Here is a 22,324-nt window from a genome sequence, read left to right as displayed (position 1 = left end):
TCATTTTTGGGACTTAAGCCATAAGAACAGATGAAAAAGGTAAAGAAAAGATGAATATCTGTTGCTCAGTATTTAAAAAGTACTTAAATCTTTTTATTATTCACAATAATTATATCAATAATAAATGAGGAACACAATTGACAAAATAATTTTGTTTATTATAGTATGTTCTAGTGTCCAGCTACACTGTGAAAATAATAGGACTCTTTAATTTTCTCTCCCTTTTCCTCTTCTTCTTCCCTTTCTCTTCTCCCCTCCTTTTTAAAAAATTTTATTTTATTTTTTATTTATTTATTAGGGGGAGAGAGAGAGAATGTGTGTGAGCGAGCAAGTGTATGGGTGCACCAGGACCTCCAGTCACTATAAATGAATTCTGGACACATGTGCCACCTTGTGCATCTGGTTTACGTGGGTCCTAGGGAATTGAACCTAGGTCCTTTGGCTTTGCAGGCCAGCACCTTAACCGCTAAGCTGTCTCTCCAGCCCTCCCCTCCTTTTTCTTTGGAGACAAGGTCTTAATGGTCCCAGGTAGATCTCAGACTTGCAGTTGAGGATGACCTTGAATTTCTGATCCTCCTTCCTCTCACTAATGTTGGGAAAATAGGCATATACCACCATGTCCAGTTTTTTTGTGATCCTAAGTATGGAACCTAGGGCTTCATGCATGCTGGTCAAGCATTCAGCCATGTGAGCTGTGTGCCAAGCCACAAATAGAACTGTTTATGTTGAGATGTAGTTTTAACTTCTATGGATATTTGGCTATGTTAACACTTGGAATCTTCAAAAACTCACTGTTTTCCAGCCATTGAGTTGTCCCTCAAGGAGCAACGGCAGCAGTCAGCCACCCTTTCCACTTTGTACCCAAGCACCTTGAATCTTTTAACTAACCACCAACATGAAGGCCGAAAAGTTCGTGCTATATATGACTTTGAAGCTGCTGAAGATAATGAACTTACTTTTAAAGCTGGAGAAATTATTACAGTTCTTGATGACAGGTAATGGTTAATTAAACATTGAGTAGTCTCGTGAAAATCTGTAACATGATACCTTTATGTTTTATTATTCTTGTTGAATGTAATTACCAAACATAAACTATCGACCACATAGTTTAGGTGATGGTTACTTGCTTATCTCATCCTATGTAAAATCTTATTTTGGAATGTAGTTTTTTCTTATTAAGATTATTTAAGTAGCACTTTACATTTGTTTCTGAGGCCATCCAATAATACAAACTTAATTAAAAAAATTAAAGTTTTAGAAAATATAATAGATTTGAAAGAAACACATGTGATGTACAGAATACAGTCTGTCTATGTAGAAATGACTTTGTAAGGATTTTATATTTACATTAAGAGAGGGTGCACTAAAATGTGTCAACTTTTCAAACTAGAACTTTATGGTGATAATGAAGCATTAAAATTTGCAAGTAGTTTAAAAAAAACAAAGAGTGATTTAAAGTTATTTATTTTATTTTATTGATTTGAGATAGAGAAAGATGGGCATGCCAGGGCCTCTAGCCACTATAAATGTGTCACTTTGTGCATCTGGCTTACATGGGTACTGGGGAATCAAACATGGGTCCTTAAGCTTCACAAGCAAGTGCCTTAACTACTAAGCCATCTCTCCAGCCCAACTTGAAGTTACTTTCATAGAATCACTCATTGTTTTAGTGTTTTTGCACTGCTATAACAAATTGTCATTGGCTTGTGTGTTTGATGTTCATGGTGTATGCACATGTGTGTGCCCATGTAATGTCCTGTGTGCTTATCTGTAATAAGGTGTGCTTGCGTGCAGTGGTGGGCAGAGAATTCAGGGTGTCCCCCTCCATCACTCTCCTGTCTGTTCTGTTCTTACTGGAGTCACTGGAGCTGGGGTTTCAACTTGCCTAGCCCTGGCAACTCCCTGGTCTCTGCTTCCCACAGAACTGGGGTACAGATGTAGTTCTACACCTAGCTTTTTAAGTGAGTCCTGTGGATCAAATTCTGAATAGTTTTTCAGGCTTCCTCAGGCCCTTATACTTGCACAGGAAGTGCCTTTAACAGCTGAGTCCATTTCTCTAGCTCAGATTAGGACTTAAACAATAGAAATTTATTTCTCAGTTCTTATAGGCTAAAAAATATAATATCTGTGAGATTTGTTGTGTAGCAAAGGCCCCTTTTCCTGGTTTATACACAGCAATCTGTTCACTGTGTTTTTGCATGACAGAAGGAGCAGAGGATCTCTCTAGAGTGTATTTTATAAGGCCATTAAGCTCATTCAACAGTGTTCTAACATTCCAACCTCCAGTACCATCACCATGGGGATTAGGAATTCAGCACATTAATTTTAGGGAAACAAAGGGACGTCCAGACCATAACATTAAGTTTTCTTGAAGAGGGAAAAATGATGTAAAATTTGGGCTGGTTAGCTGGAAATGACTCAGAACCTTCGTCATTCATTCCTTGAATAAAAGTGCTTATGGAGCACTTGCTAGCTTTCCATGTACTTGGCACTGACATGCTATGGTGACTGGGACATTAAGGAGTGTGCTTTTTCAAATTTTGTGCTTAGTGGCACCATCTTTCCTATGTGTTAGGATGGGAGGGGTAAAACAACACTTGTGTGTACTGCAGAGAGCTACAGTGTAGGAGAGAAAACACAGATTAACCCTGTCTCATATTACAAAGAGTCCTTATGTTGAAGCCTTGGAACCACCTGAAAGTAGGAAGAGTGGACATGGCTTTTTATTACCTTCTCAGAGCACCTGTTGGCCTTCAAAGATAGAGCCATGTGTTTAACATCATCTTTTCAGGGCTTCTTTTTTTTTTTTTAATCAGTAGTAAAGATAATTGCTAGATTCTTTTCATTAGATTATTTTTGGAGTCCTATCTGGTTAATGCAAGTTAAATACTGTGAAAGGTTGAGTTAAAGAGGAAAAAAAAATGTCTTAAAAATGTGTGTGTGTGTATGTGTATGGGTATGCCAGGATCTCTTGCCACTGCCAATGAATTCCTGTTGGGCTGAGGAATTGAACCCTTGCTGGCAGACATTGCAAGCAAATACCTTCAACTGCTGAGCCAACTCTCCAGCTCTCTAAAACATTCTTTTTTGTTTCTTACAGTGATCCCAACTGGTGGAAAGGTGAAACCCATCAAGGCATAGGGCTATTTCCTTCTAATTTTGTAACTGCAGACCTCACTGCTGAACCTGAAATGAGTAAGTGCTTTTCTCTGTTGATGATGGATTATTCATAATCATCATCTTGATGGAAATGGAATAAATTAATTTTGTAGACCAGTGACACTCAAATTTTAGTGCTTCTAGCTGTTTATTTAAAAGTGCAGCTTTCATGCTAAGTATGGGATCATTCCTCATCCCAGTACTTGGAAGGCCAAGGGAGGCTACACATTGAGTTGAAGGCCAGATCTTAAAGTCCTCTGTCAAGACTAACTTTAGACAGACTATGGGTGTTTGTGTTATACATGTATCTCTCTATACACATGTTTCTAAAAGAGTACTAGGAATTTACACCTGGTGAGTTTTTCTTACCAGCTGAGGAAAGGGTGCCTGTCACATGCTTATAGTTATAACTTCATAGATTCTACTACCAAGGGTGGGGTCAGGTTTTTATTTTTGTGTGTGTGTTTTCTCCTATAGTTGGCTGAAGTTGCCTATAAGCAGCTTAGTAGCCCTAAAATGCTGCTTTAACATAAAGATTTTTTTTTTTTTGTTTGATCTCTAAACATTTGCTTATAAGGACAAAAAGAACTAGAAAGTGCAACATGGAAGAAAAGTATTATCAGTGGTAGCTGTAATAGTTGCAAAAGCTGTCACCTGTTGGTGCACTGCTAAAGTAGAGTACATTTCAACATACTATACTTTTATAAAATGCTATAACGAATTCTTATAGTAATGAGTTAGAGTAATGAGGAAATGTTTAAGTCATAATCTTACTTCAGATAGCAGAAAAAAAAATCTGTTGAAGCCTACAGTTAGTGACTGAATGGTTCAGAATTTTAAAAGTTTTTAAATATTAAGTTGGCACATTGCATTATGTGTGTGTGTGTGTGTATGTGTGTATGTGTATATATATTTATATTTATTTTTCCCCAAGGTAAAGTCTCACTCTAGTTCACGCTGACTTAGAATTTACTATGTAGTCTCAGGCTGGCCTCAGACTCACAGTGATCCTCCTACCTCTGCCTCCCGAGTGCTGGGATTAAAGGCGTGCGCCACCACACCTGGCAAAATATCATGTTTTTCCACAATGGAAAAGAAGTTAAATATTACAAGATCATCAGAATGTTTTGTTTGTTTTGTTTAAATTGACAATAATTTTAAGAAAGAATCCTTGTTGTGGTCATGTTTTGTCCCAGCATAAAATGGCATTGATTCTTATCCATAATAATACTATATGAATATCATAGAATACACACACACACACATACACATATACATGTGTGTGAACATTGAGTTATTCTTACCCACAATACATTATACATGAATATCATAGAATAAGTAATATGTTAACGTGTGTGAACAGTAAGGAGAGTTCACTTGTCAGATCTGTAACAAGGTAGATCCCTCTTCTAGTTCTTGCCAGATTGTCTTGTATCACTTAATCGAGACAGATTCCTGGTAACCATTCTTTTAACCCAGTTCTCTTTTTATGAGAAGTATAAAAGCGTTAAAGCTTAAAAACAGGCAGAACCTTGTTTGAATGGCATTGCATAGTATATTGACTTTCATAACCTGGGCTGCTAGTGCTGTTTTCTGTGTTGGGGTTTTTAGGTTGTTTCAGTCCTTGTGTCAGTTTTTGGAAAGCGTCACATTGTCTGTTCGACATTTCACGTACTCTGTGAAGCCATCCCATCTTTTCCTTTCACATGAGCATGCACCTTTACTGTGAGATTCCTAACTCTCCTGTGCCACCCTTCATAATACACAGGAGACGGGAGGATCAGATCCCCTAGAACACAGTTAGGATTCTCAAGTTCGGAACATATGTGCTAGTGGGATTCCTAAGCATCTTTGGGGAAAATAGAAGTCCACTTACCTTATTACATGGAATGTCTGCCTTATTTATGTTTTTTGTGTTTTGGAGATAGATATTATGAAAGTCCTATATCTTCTCTTCTCTATGTATAACTCCTGTATTTTACATATCATGCACATGTCATATTAGTTCAGCTTGGAGTGACAACTAGTACAGAGCTGTCCCAGCTTTCTACTTGCCAATAGCATAGTATATAAAAAAGCATCATGCCTGTAATAGATGTCTTTTTCTCCTTGGAAGAATTAATCAGCTGACTAATTTTTGTATATGTATTTATGGTGACTTGAATGGATGAATATATTCCTTACTCATAACACCAAAAGACATAAATGATAAAACTTTCTCAGAGTAAGCTAACAGGTCACCTTCCAGCAATATAGGCTAATGGAATAATGGATAGAGTAGCATTTACTTGTTTTCTCTCGTGTAAGGATTTTTGATCTTCCTTAATTATCAAGTTGGCATATCATATTTTATTGTTTTAGGAATTCACTGGGGGGAAATTCTGTATTCTATCAAGCACATTGACTACCTTAATAGAAAACATTTCCCCTGGTAGATCCTCCTGCTTTGCCATCTCCATTTCAATCTTTATTCATTGTGTTTTTATGAATTCTGATTAATCTCATTGATACAAGGATGAAAAACACAGAAGGAAGTCCATGCTTTAGAGCTCCCTGTGCTTTTGAGTATTGTTTGGAAGTTGCCAAATTACAAAACACCTTATATTTGCTTGTGACAAACTGTTTTCAAAGATTACCGTAGTGAACAAGGGAAATTTCTGGCCAGTGGTTTGTTGATCGCCTAGTGGCCACTTCAAGGCATAACTGAACTAGAAAAGCCGTTGTTTCAGATCCTTGCCAAGGCCACTTGTGAAGTTCTTGACTAACCTCCATGTCCTTCCTTGGTAGGAGGTCTGGGTACTATGTCAGAATATATATGAGAGCTGGGCGTGATGGCGCACGCCTTTAATCCCAGCACTTAGGAGGCAGAAGTAGGAGGATCACTATAAGTTCAAGGCTGCCCTGAGACATAGTGAATTCCAGGTCAGTCTGAGCTAGAGTGAGACCCTACCTCAGGGGGAAGAAAAAAAAGGAGTATATATGATTTCCAAATCAAAGGAGATTTGTGAATTGACAGGTCATCTCAAAAGAGGATTTATTTAAATTACAGAATTTACTTATGCCATTATTAAACTCAAGTTTTATAATAGCTTACTGGACTCTGAAATTGACACTTAATTTTTGTTTCAGAAGTATATTTCTTTAATGGAAAACTTAACATTCTTTACAAAAGAACATGATGAAATTTCAACAGAATTTTATAATGGTTTGGCATTTCTAAGTCTGTTGTCCTTAGATTGAGTCTTTTCAGCTTGATGGGAATTATGTCCAAATTCTTAGGGATAAAATTTTACACATGTTAAATTCATCTTAAGGAAAAGATCATTTTCATATATTTTTCAGTTAAAACAGAGAAGAAGACGGTACAGTTTAGTGATGAAGTTCAGGTAGAAACAATAGAACCAGAACCTGAGCCAGCCTTTATTGATGAAGTAAGTAAATTCCCTGATGATAATAATAGATTCTTTGTTTTAAAGTTAAACTTTCTTTTGTTCTTTCAAAATAATTGCTTAGGACTGGAGAGATGGCTCAGCAATTATGGTACTTGCCTGCCTAACGACCCAAGTTCAGTTCCCTAGTACCCACGTAAAGCCAGATGCACAATGTGACACAAGTGTCTGGAGTTCTTTTGCAGTGGCTGGAGGCCTTGGTGTGCCTGTTCTGTCTGTCTTTCTCTCTTCTCAATAAATGTTAAAAGTGATTACTTAAGTAATTTTGTATTCCCCTGTTCTAAATATTCAAATATATACAAAGTATAGATTACTATTACAACTTCCTCCTTACTCTCATCTTTAACCTGTTAGGAGCTCATTTATGTTTTCTGTTAAGGACTAGGAATATACTTATAGTAGTAGTAAGACACTTTCCTCATGTGTGAGGCCAGATTCAATCACCAGTGCTACACAGGCAAGCCACATGAATTGTCATCTGGTATTCATAGAATGGATTTATGATGATATGTGTAGTACTAGTGTTGGGCACTTAGGTTGATTATAAGTAGTATTGAGTTGATGTCACAGACAGGCAGTGGAGATGAGTCAGTGGTTAAGAATGCTTGATTGATATCACAAACAGTATTAAGATGAGAATAGTTCTTGAACATCTTTTGTTTAGAGTACATATCCAGGAATGGAACTTCGGAAGAGAAGGATCTTTGTGTTTTCCTTGTTAATAGGTACTGCCAGATTGTTTGTTTGAAGAGTTTACATTTTATTAATGCTGTGTGAAAGTACTTGTGCCTCCATGTACTCAGCAAGCAAATTAAAATTGCTTGTACTTGACTGAGGACAGGACATTCTATTGAAAGAATAAAACAAATTGTGGGTTCTAAAAATGAAACAGCATTAAATTACTGCTACATAAACAAATTCATAAGAATGAATCATGGCTCCTCCTTGATTGGAATTCCAGTATTTGGGAAAAGATTATGCTAATTCTGTGGTAAATGTCTTCAAATGTCATTGTTACATCTGAAATAATTCTTTCAATGATTATATTTCAAAATAAAGTTTTCACTTTTGGGACAACTTAAGCTGTAGTTTTTGGAGCTATATAGTATGACCTAAACATGTATTATCAAGATTTAAACTAAGGACTGGAGATATGGCTTAGTGGTTAAGGCACTTCCCTGCAAAGTATAAGGACCCAAGTTTGATTCCCCAGATGCACATGGTGGCACATCTGGAGTTCATTTGTAGTGGCTAAAGGTCCTGGTGTGGCCATCCTCTCTCCCTCTCCCAAATACATACATACATACATAAATATAAAAAAGAAATCAAGCTTGCAGTAGTAGTGCACACCTTGAAAAAAATTTATAAAGCACCCAAACTTGGCATTTTCTTGAATTAAGTTTTTATATAGTATTTACTGAAGCTTTATAAAAATCTGCTGTTACTGTGTATGAGGAAAAGAAGATTAAGACATTTCTTTTTCATTTTTAAGCATATTAGCTCTATTTTTATATAGGAACTTGTTAATATTACTATTGTGAGGAGCAACATCAGATTGTTGTGAATTGACTTAGTCTAGTATTATATGAGGAGCCATGTAGAACATTGGGCCCAGCAGATCACATTTGGAATATGATTATAGTCATTTACATATGTCTGCCTGCTTTTGTGCTAAAATTGCAGAAGAGATATATGACCTGTATAGAACAAGTTTGTAGTGCCCTGGTACACATCCACTTAGAAAACCTTTTCAGGGGCTGGAGAGATGGCTTCGTGCTTAAAATGCTTGCCTGAGAAGCCTAAGGACCCAGGTTCAATTCTCCAGGTCCCGTGTAAGCCAGGTGCACCAAGTGGCACATGCATTTGGAGTTCGTTTGCAGTGGCTGGAGGCCCTGGCATGCCCATTCTCTTTCTTTCTTTCTGTTCCTCTCTCTGTCTCTAATAAATAAATAAAAATAATAAAAATAGTTGTTTTAAAAGAAGAAAATCTTTTCAGATCTTCATCTTTTAATAAGTACGCTGAGGACTGGAGAGATGGCTTAGCAGTTAAGGCACATGCCTATGAAGCTTCAGGACCCAGGGTTGATTCTCCAGGTCCCATTTAAGTCAGATGCACATGGTGGCACATGCATCTGGAGTTTGTTTGCAGTGGCTAGAGGTCCTTGTGTGCCCAGTCTCTCTCTCTCTCTAATAAATAAATAAATGAAAACAAAATCTTTAAAAAAAATAAGTACATTGAAAATGGATTTTTTTTCCCCGCAGTAGGGTCTCACTCTAGCTCAGGCTGACCTGGAATTCACTTTGGAGTCTCAGGGTGCCCTCGAACTCTAGGTGATCCTCCTACCTCTGCCTCTTGAGTGCTGGGATTAAAGGCGTGCGCCACTATCCCTGGCTTGAAAATGAACTTTCTCGAGAACACTCTGTGCCGTTATTTTTATTTTCTTTCTTTCTTCTTTTACACTATGCGGAAGAAAGCCTCATCCTGTGTCCATATGAACCTTGCTGAGGTTCATTGTTCCCAAACATAAAAATTCCCAGGACAAAGCCACGTATTGATAGTGGTAAGAAAGTAGTGACAGCTCAGATGGTTTTGTGTCTTTTGCAACTGGAAAAGGAAAGGATGAGCACAATAAGTTGTCAGTTAGTAGATAATAAAAATAATTGTTAACCATAGTCCACTATGATTCCTGTATGAAACTCAGACTACTGAAATAATTTGATATTATTATTCCTGTAACAGCCTGTATTATGTGAGCAAGGCAGAATGCAAATTGTGCTGAGTCCTGGCTTATTTTTTTTAAATTTGAACTGTAATTTTACTACTTTGACCATTTTATTCCAATATAAATCATTAACTCATACAGGTGAATTTAACACTTTGAGCATCATCAGTTTATATACATGTTTCTATTGCAAAGAAATCTTGCATTTTTCTGCAGACTGTCAAGTACATTAGGATAAAATATTGTAGGGGCAATTAAATAGAAATATGAGTTCAGGTAGAATAATCACAAAAAATATGCATGGAGAAAGGTTTGTAATAACTTTAGCATTATACTTAAGTAGATTAAAAATCCATGTGTGTAATATATAGATATTTTTATGTAATGATATATTTATAGTCCCGTTAGTCCTTAACAACAAAAGATTCTGTAATGATCATTATCATTGGTTTAAGATATCGTGTAGCCATTTTCACTTAGAATGGAGAAGTTTCATGTTTTTTTTCTTTTTTCTTTTTATGACAAACTGAAACGTTGATGGAGAGAAAGTGTTGAAAAGTCCTCAGAGCCCCAAGTGTAAGAACAGCTGTAATAAGGCTTACCTCTGCCTTATAGAAACAGCTGCTGTGTTCATCATCTGCAAGAAGTAGTCACTGCGTGGTTAGTCATAGCAGGCCACCTTGAGGGGTCTTCACCTGTTGTGCTGAAGCTACAGCTGCTCAAACAAAGTGATAGGCATTCATGAATGCATGCTGTCAGCTTAAGTAAGGTGACCTATTCTAATGGAGAATCTGTTACTCTCAAAAATACTTGGAAGTGGTTTTCAAGGCTCTGACTACACATGATGCTAAGGGCAACACATGGGGTATAAAAACAGAAAAATCAAATTTGATTTGTCTCTGCATGATAAGCCTTATACTCACTATCAAGCTAATGAAGGGAAACATGATGTTTCATAAAGTTTGGTTGCTTTTACATTAACTATTCCTGTAGGATAAAATGGATCAGTTGCTACAGATGTTGCAGAGTACAGACCCCAGCGATAATCAGCCAGACCTACCAGAACTCCTGCACCTGGAAGGTGAGCCTGGCTTTATGCTTATCCTGCACACAAGTAATACTTGATATTATGTACATACATGGGTTTTGAGAGTAACTTAAAAATGCAGTATTTCTCACTTTTTTTTATAGTTTCACTTTCAATATATCATTTAAATCTTGGTTAGAGGTTATATTCCTATATGTTTTTTATTAAAATTAAATTATTCAGCATGTAATATGAAAAAATTTTAATTTGTCTCACCATCATGCTTTAGAAAATCAATTTGAGGTTTATTGATTAGTATTAATTTTTATTATTCCAAATCATATATATTTCATTCCTTTAATTATATGAATCTTTAAAAAGTTTACTTTCTGTTTTCCTTGTTTCTTCAAATCCTGTCATCTTAGCAATGTGTCATCAGATGGGACCTCTCATTGATGAAAAGCTGGAAGATATTGATAGGTAAAAAACATGAATTATCTATAAATTTTTCTGTCTTCATCCCTGAAACTATTTCAGAAAACTTAAGAATCGTCTGTCTCTGTCCTTTCATAAAGAGAACTGCAGAGAACCATTGTTTATACACTTTTTTCAATGCATCTGAAGGTTTGAACTCATTTATCCTCTTTGAACAGAAGATGTAGTTGGCCTTCACTGTGTTCATCTTCTTAAAGAGCTAATATAATAGTGCTGTGTTATGTGGTGTTTCCAAGACCCACAGACGAGCCATCTGTGTTGGTAAATGGGGAAGTTAGATATTTTGAGGTGTAGTCAAGTACAGTAAGCTTGAGTTCCTCAGTGAAGAACCTACCCTTAAAAAGTTTAGATTGCCTCTGAATACTTTTGCAGATGCATCTTTTTATAGAAGGTTTTTTTGTCCAAAGTTAACAAAATTACTGATGGTTTTTGAACATGTATATAATGTGTTTTGATCCTAATCTCCCCCCATTACCTTCTTTTGTCTCTCTGCTCATCATCTTTTTGTTTAATAATGTCCTCTGGGGTTAATTCTTTGATATATCATTATTTAGGGCATTGTATTATTTAAGCAACCAACTATGTTTCAAAATATTGTGTAATATTTCAGAAAACATTCAGAACTCTCAGAACTTAATGTTAAAGTGATGGAGGCACTTTCATTGTATACAAAGTTAATGAATGAAGATCCAATGTATTCCATGTATGCAAAATTACAGAATCAGCAGTATTACATGCAGTCACCTGGTGTTTCTGGTTCTCAGGTATGCTTTTCAAAGCTCAAGTATATTGTTTTGAATTCTTTATTGTTATTGAGTTTATTTGGAACAGTTGTATTTCTGCAGAATAGTGCAATTTCTTGAGGATAATATTATAAATAGACAAAACAATAGAATTTCTTTTTTACTTTATAAATATATTGCATAATATAGTAGATATTCCAGTTTTAAATTGACTTCTTCAGGGTTAGGCAGGAGAGTGAATTACTCATTGAGTATATATATATATATTTCTTTTTTTAAAATATTCATATTTTGCTCCTACATCAGATGTATTGAATCAAAATCTATGGTTTGGGCTCATATTTTAAAGCTTCACATGTATTAATACTTCAGTTTTTGTCATATTTGTATAGAATTTCTAATTGTTACTAAATTTCTAGTATAGCTTTTGTATTATACTTACTTGCTTAGGCTAAATGTTCTTATCACAAAAAATAGGTGGAGGAAACTTTTGGACTAATGCATGTGTTTATGGTATAGATTATGGTGATGTTTTCAAGGGTATACATATATTTCCAAACTCATTAAGTTGGATTCACTAAATACTTAAAACATTTTATATGTCAGTCATATAATAGTACAGTGACTTGTTATAAAAACTCACAAACTAAAATGTACCATTTCCAGAGGCAGAAAAACCATTTTTTTTTAATTTTTTTTTTTAAATTTTTATTTATTTATTTATTTGAGAGCGACAGACACAGAGAGAAAGACAGATAGAGGAAGAGAGAGAGAATGGGCGCGCCAGGGCTTCCAGCCTCTGCAAACGAGCTCCAGACGCGTGCGCCCCCTTGTGCATCTGGCTAACATGGGACCTGGGGAACCGAGCCTCGAACCGGGGTCCTTAGGCTTCACAGGCAAGCGCTTAACCGCTAAGCCATCTCTCCAGCCCAAGAAAAACCATTTTAAGCATGTAATGAACTTCTACTTTTCCTTACAAGTAAAATTTTAAAATTCAGTAAGAAAAATTGAAAAGGTATTATTATAGACCAGGAAACTAAAATTTATATACTTTTAGACACTACTTTGATATAGGATTTCCCCCTCCTTCCATGAAAATGCATATATTGCCATATGGAAGTCTTTTTCCTCTTTCACCTCAAGCAGATGTTTAAATTTATCCCATTCTGTCCCATTATTCCCATAAGTCATATAGTCTGTTTTGTCCACTAAGATTGGTCACAGACTTTGTTGATGTTAAGTTTTTACATGGCCCATTTCCTCTGGAATAAGGGGCCATACCCTACACCAGCAGTTGGGCCCCAGAGTCCTGAGTTTGATAGCACCTGCTGGGGAGTTTTCATCACCAATTTGAGATAAGCCAGCACACCTTCTCATTCAGTTTGCAAAGAACAATAATACACAGCTATATTTATCATGAAGACCTTTGGGATTCTAAGTGCATGTTATCGTTGAACAGAAACACAAGATGCTGTTGTCTTAGTAATTATGTTACTTATCTTAACACAAGAAAACAATCTTTCTACACTCACAGTGGAAGTTATCTTTTCAAACATGATGATAGTATTAAAATCCTCTGTGGTATTTAAGACTTACCTCAGTGAGCCATAGTGGCATGTGCTAATAGGCTACTTGCTGAAGAGGATGAGGTTAGGGATTATGAATGTGAAGCCAGGGCTATACCTTTAGCTGGGCATGGTGGCACTTTCCCCTGTAATCCCTGCTCATAACAGCAGGGATTGCTATAGATTGAGGCCAGGTTGTGGACTACATGATACAAGGCCAGTTAAGGCTATCTGGCAAGATCCTGTCTCAGCTCCTTCCTCCCAAATCCATTCTCTTGAGATAAATATATATATTTAACTGTTAGAGATATGTATAGGCAAACAAACCCAGCCTGCTGCTTGCTTTTGTCTAGATAAACTTACTAGAGCATAGGCACCCATTTGTTTCTGTTTGGTCTAGCTTCATTCCATACCTATGGAACTAAGTAGTTGTGGTAGAGACCATGGCCCACAAAGTTTAAAGTACTTCTGATCTAGACCTTATAAGAAAGTTTGCTGAAGCTGGGCGTGCTGATGCATGTCTTTAATCCCAGCTCTCAGGAGGCAGAGGTAGGAGGATTGCTGTGCGCTCAAGGCCAGCCTGAGATTACAGAGTGAATTCCAGGTAAGCCTAAAATAGAGTGAGACCCTACCTCGGAAAAACAAACAAACAGACAGATAGACAAAAAAAAAAAAAAAAAAGAAAGAAAGTTTGCTGACCTCACATTAGGAAGTTAGCTTACTCTGTCTGTGTTAACTGCAGTTTAGAAAATGTGAATTGTAAATGTAGCCCAGAGTTTTAAAGTGATCAATTTAGAAGATTTACATGGAGGATCTGCCGGGCATGGTGGTGCACGCCTTTAATCCCAGCACTCGGGAGGCAGAGGTAGGAGGATCGCTGTGAGTTCAAGACCGCCCTGAGACTACATAGTGAATTCCAGGTCAGCCTGAGCTAGAGTGAGACCCTACCTCAAAAAACCAAAACCAAAAACAAACAAACAAAAAAAAGATCAAACAGTAACTTTTAATAGATTATATTAACAAAGTTCCTTCAGTGCTTCTTTGTGAAGGTAACATATCTTCTGCTAACATTTAGAAATAAAAATATCAGAGCTGAATGCACAAGGTGGTACATGTGTCTGGAGTTCATTTGCAGTGGCTGGATGCCCTGGTGTACCCATTCATTCTCTCTCTCTCTCTCTGCCTTTTTCTCTCAAATAAGAATAAAATAGTTTAAAAAATCAGTTCATGTCACTAAAAAGATCTTTTTTTAATTTTTTAAAAATTTTTATTAGCATTTTCCATGATTATAAAAAAATATCCTATGGTAATCCCCCCCCACACACCCCTTTGAAATTCCATTCTCCATCATATTACCTCACCATCTCAATAAAAGTTCTTTTTATAAAATGCCCATTGTTAGAAGTAACATATATAAAGAGACTTTAAGGGAATTTTTTTCTTGTTCACTGAATGCTTCTACAGAGTAGGCTTAATGTGTATTAAAATTTTATAACTGAATCTGTTTTTCCATCAACTGTTGCAGGTATATCCAGGACCTCCTCAAAGTGGTGCTTACCTCGTTGCAGGGAGTGCCCAGATGAGCCATCTCCAGGGCTACAGTCTTCCCCCCGAGCAGTTGTCTTCTCTCACCCAAGGAGCAGTTCCACCTTCTGCAAGCCCAGCCCTTCCTAGTCAGCAGACCCAAGCTTCTTACCCAAAGTAATTTGAATATTGATAGTTGTTTGGGGTTAATGCCATTTAAATTCTTAGGTGGCCTCCAGTAGTCTATAAGCATAAATCTGGGTAAGGAGAATTGGGAGGTCTGGGCATCACTTTCCATATGAACTCATTTGTGATGAGTGGCTCTGTAGGGACCCATATAGTGGTGTGGTATCAGCTGCAAGCTGTTTGAGTGAGTCTGCTTGACTCATTCACTATACTCCTAGATTGTGATGTTACCTGGGTATTTCTACATTCTTCCCTTGGATTAAAAAAAGTACTTGTTTATGATGATATTTGGCATTTAAAAAAAAAGTTTACTTATTTATTTGAGAGAGAGAGGGAGAAAGAGGAAGAGATACAGAAAGAATGGATACACCAGGTCCTCCAGCCACTGCAAATGAATTCCAGATGGATGCTCCACTCTGGCTAACATGGGTACTGGGGAACTGAGCCTGGGTCCCTAGCCTTTAAGCCGTCTTTCCAGCCCAAATTGGTGGTTTTAATGAAGCTAACTCACAACTATAATTTACTCTTTTACCGCACATTTAATAGGAAATCTAAATTCTGTTTTTTTGCTCTGTTTTGGTTTGTTTTTAGGAAGTAGTCTAGACTTATCTCTTAACGCAAACATTTCCTTTTTTTTTTCTTTTTTGCCCTGTATGGTTGGAATTTAATTTTGCCATAGGAATTCCAATATTTGAAAAGAGTAGATACAAGAATCTATGCTCATGATTCACATAGCTGAATATCTGACAACAGAAACCCCATTACTTTTAGCATTTATAATGTTCTCTATCACATCGTTAAATGACTGACTGTATATTTTTGCTGTTGTTTTAATGAGAATCTTAGGCTGAATTTTTGCCTCTGAAGCAAATAAAGGGTAGGATTTAAGAGTTCACTAGCATGCTTTCTACAAGTCGCAACTTGTAAAATTTCTAGGAAGCATCAGTGATTGCAAATGCTCCTGTTCTTCTTTTACTGTTGTAGTATTCAAGGAATTGCATATTGGAGGTACTCAGGTGTTTTTACGTATTGTTATGTCACATCACATCTAGTATGCTAAAGTTACCTTAAAGGGGAGGTCATGGGAAAGCCCCAACATGACATATTTAGTGTCTGTCAGGTGCTGTGCTTGTTCACTTACTCTTATAATGACTTGTGACAGAGATACACTGGCACCCTCATTTTATAAATTGAGAAATTGAGGCATGTATAGATGACTAAGGTGTCTCCAGTTAGCTCAGATCTAAAACCAGGCCTCCTGGCTCCAGAGCTAATCATGTAGTCTGTTTTACAGTATTATTATAGTTCATACTAATGAAATGAATAGCATAAAATTTAAGTGTTTGTATGTCTCTCACAGTGGAGCACACATGGACTTAATGGGTGATGTATATGACATTAGTATTTGCTCTGTATACAGTAAGATTTATAAAGGCTTGCTATTACTGTAATTATTTGCACTTATGCTATATTTCTTATTTCAATTAATAGTTCCAACATCCACCCAGTAGCCTGGGCAAAAAACCATACAGTTTATGCAAACTTATTTCTCTTTGTCTTTTCTGCATTTATCTCTTCTTTATACTTCATATATAATTACTGCTAATCTCCAAAATAAATGTTTGCCTATAATTCATGTTTTACAGTTTGATACTCATCTTGCCTAATCTACTAGCTTTTAATCTTGCCCATATGAATCATTCTGTCCTATTAACCATTAAAAGACTTTCAAGAGCTTCCTTAGTATCCTGAAGATTTAGGCCATGCACACCTCAGGTTCATCCAGAGGTCCTCTTCTTAGACTTTCCTGTCCACCCCACTTCAGATTGAAGCACCTCACACCACTCTTGTTTTTAAGAAGTTTTTTTTTTTTTTTTTTTTCGGGGGGGTGTCTTTTTCTCTTACATAGGGACTACTTAAGTGTGGGTGCTCTGCCACCCAGTTACACACCCTCCCCCATTACACTCTCCTTAACCATCTGGTTCCTGGATGGAGTCATAATAGCACTGCAGAAGCTCTGGCGACCTTACAAGCTATTGGAAATTACATCGTGCCACTTTCGCCAGCAAGCACCTTCCAAATGTTCTAGGACTACAGAAGTCTGAAAAATGTTAACTTTATAACCAAAAGTATATGAAAGAGCAAGAAATAACCTCCTGGATGTGAGCTGAAGAGGACTAGAAAAACTCAGTTTTCAAAAACAAGGAAAATTCTTTACTTGTAGCTTCAGAGCTTAAGCCGAATCCTTGGGGCCTAGTGCCTGACCCTGACTTTTGGCTTGAATGCTTTTTCTCATTTACTCTGCTAGCCATTTCCTTATTTCTGCACTTAAGTACATATCATCTATGTCTATATGTATGTATTTATATAAATAAGTATACATTATACATTTGTACATAAATTGTTAAAGCCTTTGTGAAACCCATGTAAAGAAAAAAAAAGCAACACTTCACTAGCTTAATACAGTTCTGGCATCTGTTATTATTGACACTTTAATAGTTATTTATCAAATATTTACCAAGTTCCTAGTGGGGATAAAATTGTGTCCTACATAGTGTTGGCTATAAAAGGGCTTGAAAGAGACTCTGGCCTTTCTCTTACTATATCACAATTTAATGGGAATACAGATGCATAAAATGTCAGCCAACAGAGAGAAAACTTTAAGGTGCACATGTAGGGTCTTCTCATGGCGCACAGGGTGAGCAGTTATTAGGAAGGCAAGGCAAGGAAGATATTCTAGAGAAAATGAAGCTGGGCTAATTTAACTAGAGAATGAAGTATGAGCCAGGACAAGAAGGCTGAACATTGTAATGGTGGGCTCTAAAAGAAGCACCTGTTGAGATACACACATGTTCCTTCAAGTGGTGATAGTAACAGTTACACTGTATGTAAGGTCAGGCCCACACCAGTGCTCAGTTCACATGGACATGGGCTCAGAATTAAGTAAGTAGAGTTATAGGTAGTTGATAGATGCAGTGGTGGCTGGGGGATACATAGGATATCTGTTCTGTATTTTTAGGAAAGGAGGGAGATGGAAATTGTTCTGGTCTAGAACACTGGTGATTTCCATACTGCCAGATCCTTTGTTCCTTTCTCAGTTTTCATACTTGACAGTTTATCAGTCCTTCTCATTTATTTTTTATGTTTTAAAGTTTAAAAAAAAATTTATTTGTTTATTTGAGAGAGAGAGAAAGAGAGAGAGAGAGAGAGAGAGAAAGAAATGGGTGCCCCAGGGCCTCCAGCCATTGCAAATGAACTCCAGATGCATGTGCCCCCTTGTGCATCTGGCTAATGTGGGTCCTGGGGAATCAAACCTTGGTCCTTTGGCTTTGCAGGCAGATACCTTAACTGCTAAGCCATCCATGCAGCCCCTCCTCATTTTTATCAAATATTTACCGAGTTTCTAATGGGGATAAAATTGTGTCTTACTTAGTGTTGGCTATGTAACTTTTCTGGACATGTCCAGAACCATTCTTTGCTCTTCCCCATAATACCCTTTCTATAACAGTGGACTGTAGTTCCTTCTGTAGTCTTTTCTTTTCAGTGAGTGACCAGTCTGCCACCTTTACCAGTTAATAAAACTAGGCATTGTGGACTACTTGGCCTGTTACTAAATTTCAAAGGCACTGTCTTCAAAATGTATAGGGTCTGACCCTATTCTCACATTCCCCACTAGGGCTCTGGCCACCTGCCAGCCCTCACCCAGAGAATGTAATAGCCTGTAGTGACATCTCTCTTTATCTGGAGTGAGCCTGGTAAGATGAAAGTCATATCGCATTACCTTTCTGTTCAGAACCAACCAGTGTCTCTTCATCTTGCTCACAGCACCAGCCACAAATCCTGGCCTACATAGTTGATATGGTGCCTCCCTTCCCTTATTTAGGTCTTTGCCCAAATAAAACCTTGTCTGAAAGGCCTTCCTCTACTACTCTTCATAAACTAGAACTCTTTGCCCCCTCTCCTTCCAGCCCAGGTAATTTTTTTTTTTTTTTGGCTTTCAAATTTTTAATTTTCATTTATTTTTTTCCTCTTTTTAAATTGTTAAGTAGAAACTTATATGGACACCTTATATGTTAGTACGATCTTTTCCCTCCCCAGGTACTTCTGGTGCTCTCCCCCCCCCCACAACAGTTATAACCACTGGCATAAAGTTGTTAATTATCCTTTTTCCCTCCACAGTGTAAACTCCATTTTGGGGAGCATTTCTTTTTCTTCATAGCACCCGGTGCCTAAAATAACAGTGTTTGTTTGGAAACATTATAGCTATATAATTAAATATTTATTAATGAATGTTTAATAAATAGCTTTTCTGCTTATCTCTAAAGGGGTACATAATTCAGTATTTAGCTAATGAAGTGTTTTTTTTCCCTTCACAGTGCAATGGTTAGCTCTGTTCAAGGAGGTGCATATCCCAATCAGGCATCAATATATAGTCCTCCTCCTGCTGCTGTTGCTGTTGCTGCTACACCCGCTGATGTCACTATATACCAGAATGCAGGAACTAACATGTCCCAGGTGCCAAACTACACTTTAACAACATCAGCCCTGCCTCAGCCTGGAGGCAGCCAACAGCCACCTCAGCCACAGCAGCCATACCCTCAGAAGGCTCTGCTATAGGCCTTGCTGCTCCCCTCCGTGGTGGGTGTCTGTCTGCTGAACGAGATTTGTGGATAGCTTAAGATTTGCTCATCCTTACCTGAGAGGAATCTCGTGGTCAACAGGTTCGAATATCCAAGAAAATAGAACTTCCTTCAATTTGTTCTGACTCTTTAGAAGTTCTCCCCCTTCCCCCAGAGGAATGAAACTACTTAGAACATTTCATTCCTGTCATGTATGGAGAATGGATACAAGATTATGGTCTTGTAAAACTACCTGTTCTGCAAGAAGTCAGTCCTGCAAAAACTGTTGTGGCAAATGTTCTGTACATATATTGTTATGTAACTTCATTAGTGGCCCATTTGAATCACAGTGGTGATCATGTGAATATATTTAACACACTGTTAAGTTAATTTACATTGCTATTTTATTTTAATCATGAACAACTACCATGTTTCCTAATGTTTTGTGTAAATTTAAGATAAATACACTATCCTTTTAAGCTGCAAGAGAACAAAGTTGTAGCGTATTCACTGGGAGGCATTGTCCTTGCTGCAGTGTCAAATTAAACTGAATCCTGTGAGCTAGTTCTCCGCATTACGTCTCTGTAGCATCTGCTTACTACCGATTGTCATCACAGCATACAGTGTCTAATATTTTGGTGCATTCATAGCAAATAATAATGTTCCCTTTTAAACTTTTATATTTAGGCATGATATTCCAGATATTGTGGGACCATGAAACAAACCGAAGTAGGCTCACAGTCTTTATATCTTGTTTTTAAAGAAACAATGTTGATTTACTTTTTCTTAGCTGAACATGGTAATTAGGATTTAAAGCTGTGTGCTGTGTTTATTGAGGCAGTGACACAAAAGATGGAGGCAGTGCATAGGAAATTTTAAACTGGAAAGAAAACATGAGTTATACTACATTTTCAAAGTCTCTTAAAAGTGTTTATGATATAAAGAAAATTTGATTCATCTGTCTTATTCCACTAATTTTCTAAATATGTCTTTAATACATTGTGTCCTTTAATTTTTCATTAAAATGGATATAAGTAGGTGTTTCAAAGTTATTTATATTCCTGGCTTTGCTTAATAGTTTACATATTTATGGTTGATTTTTAAGCTGTTTTTCATTTGCTTTTTCTAATTTAAAGCTCTAATGGAATTATTTTGACTTTTTATTTTTCTTTTTTCCCAAGGTAGGGTCTCACTCTAGCTCAGGCTGACCTGGAATTCACTATGTGCTCTCAGGGTGGCCTCGAACTCACAGTGATCCTGCTACTTCTGCCTGTCAAGTGTTGGGATTAAAGGCGTGTGTTGCTGCCTGGTTTATTTTGACTTCTTTTACAGGTGTAAATTTTAATGAATTTTTTTCTTTCATAGAAAATATTTTCCAATGACTTTTTTTTTTCAAGATAGGATTTCACTCTAGCCCAGGCTGGCCTGGAATTCACTACGGAGTCTCAGGGTAGCCTCAAACTCATGACAATCCTTCTACCTCTACCTCCTCAGTGCTGGGATTGAAGTCATGCACCACCACGCCGGGCTTATATAGTATAGTTTTACCCACAGTCATATTATATTTTTATTTGTCTTTTGGTAAATCCCTATTTTAATTTTGTTATACTTCATGCTATAAAATTAATGAACTATTGTCTAGTGTGCTTCTTGCCCTGTAAGTCAATCAGTAGTGAAAAGAAAAAAATACCATCATTACAATGCATGTATATTTTAGGCTTCAAAGGAGTTAAATGATGAATAACTGAAACTGCTTCTCAATGTGCCTTTTCATTACTTGAGAATGAAAGTATCCAGTGGAGAAGCTTTAGTGACAATGAAACTGTTTCAATTGAAATGACACAGAGCAAGAATAGGTAGGGACCATCATGGGGCCACAAACTTTTTGTTTTTAAACTTATGTGAGTAGCATTTGCAAGAAATCTTTCATTAACAGCTGTTTATTTTGAAGGAATAGAATTATTTATAAAATGAAGTAACTGAACTTTAGTGGAGCAAATTATATTTCTCAGTTTATTTCTCTCATAAAGTTTGAGATATGTTTCCATAAAGGTGACAATTACATGGGATCAAATCTATTCCTCTTACCATGCAGTGTAAGTAGCCCCAGACCTTAGAGTTAATTGGATGTGATAGTAGTATCAGTGCTCTAAAACTATTGGGAGTGGCTTGCAATTCATACTTCATGTGACTTTTTTTTTTTTTTAATATCCTTTCTTAAACTTGTGATCCTTCTTCACCATTACATATGTCTCCTGTTCAAGGAGTTGCTTTTTATATGCTTGGAGGTTTCCCTCATATTAAATACATCTGGATTTTTTTTCAACCTGTTAAATCAGTGCCATTCATTTCTGATAGATGTGGCTTTCATATATGACATATGGAAATATCTAAGTTTATTTGAGAGAATTAATAATGTTCTGCATGGTGAACTGTGCAGCTTTGAAAATTAGAGAAATTATTTTCCAAAATAAGTTTTTATTTTATTTTATTTATTTGTGAGAAGGAAAGAGGGAGGGGGAGAGAGAGAGAAATGAGAGGGAGAATGGGCATGCCAGGGCCTCTAGCCACTGCAGACGAACTCCGGATGCATGTGCCATGTATCTGGCTTACGTGGGTCCTGGGCAATCCCACCAAACTTTGGCTTTGCAGGCAAGTGCCTTAACTGCTAAGCCATCTCTTCATCCCCAAAATAAGTTTTATTGGTAGTGAAATTCTTTCTTCTTCGAAGAGGATTAGGACTTACTTAATTGGTCCTTTAAAATACATACATGCCTAGTACTTTATGTGGTGCATTTCCCAACAACTAACTTTCTTTCTGTTTCTTTTTTTTT

The 22,324-nt window shown here is 36.9% G+C and overlaps 1 protein-coding gene across 2 annotated transcripts in view; it reads left to right on the top strand.

Moving 5' to 3' along the window:
• Stam (signal transducing adaptor molecule) overlaps positions 1-20,542 on the top strand; it is a 102,011-nt gene extending 81,469 nt beyond the window's left edge. For both annotated transcript variants that reach the window (XM_004662351.2, XM_045135152.1), the window contains exons 7-14: positions 803-995; positions 3,101-3,195; positions 6,502-6,590; positions 10,325-10,412; positions 10,784-10,838; positions 11,464-11,617; positions 14,687-14,862; positions 19,248-20,542. In XM_004662351.2, the coding sequence (XP_004662408.1) occupies positions 803-995; positions 3,101-3,195; positions 6,502-6,590; positions 10,325-10,412; positions 10,784-10,838; positions 11,464-11,617; positions 14,687-14,862; positions 19,248-19,488 (1,091 nt within the window). In that variant the 3' untranslated portion in view covers positions 19,489-20,542. The remainder of the gene's footprint in view (positions 1-802; positions 996-3,100; positions 3,196-6,501; positions 6,591-10,324; positions 10,413-10,783; positions 10,839-11,463; positions 11,618-14,686; positions 14,863-19,247) is intronic.
• Positions 20,543-22,324: the final 1,782 nt, after the last annotated feature.

This window comes from Jaculus jaculus, chromosome 15 (genome assembly GCF_020740685.1).
Source record: "Jaculus jaculus isolate mJacJac1 chromosome 15, mJacJac1.mat.Y.cur, whole genome shotgun sequence".
Lineage (NCBI taxonomy): Eukaryota > Metazoa > Chordata > Mammalia > Rodentia > Dipodidae > Jaculus > Jaculus jaculus.
This window is presented reverse-complemented; position numbering and strand designations above follow the sequence as displayed.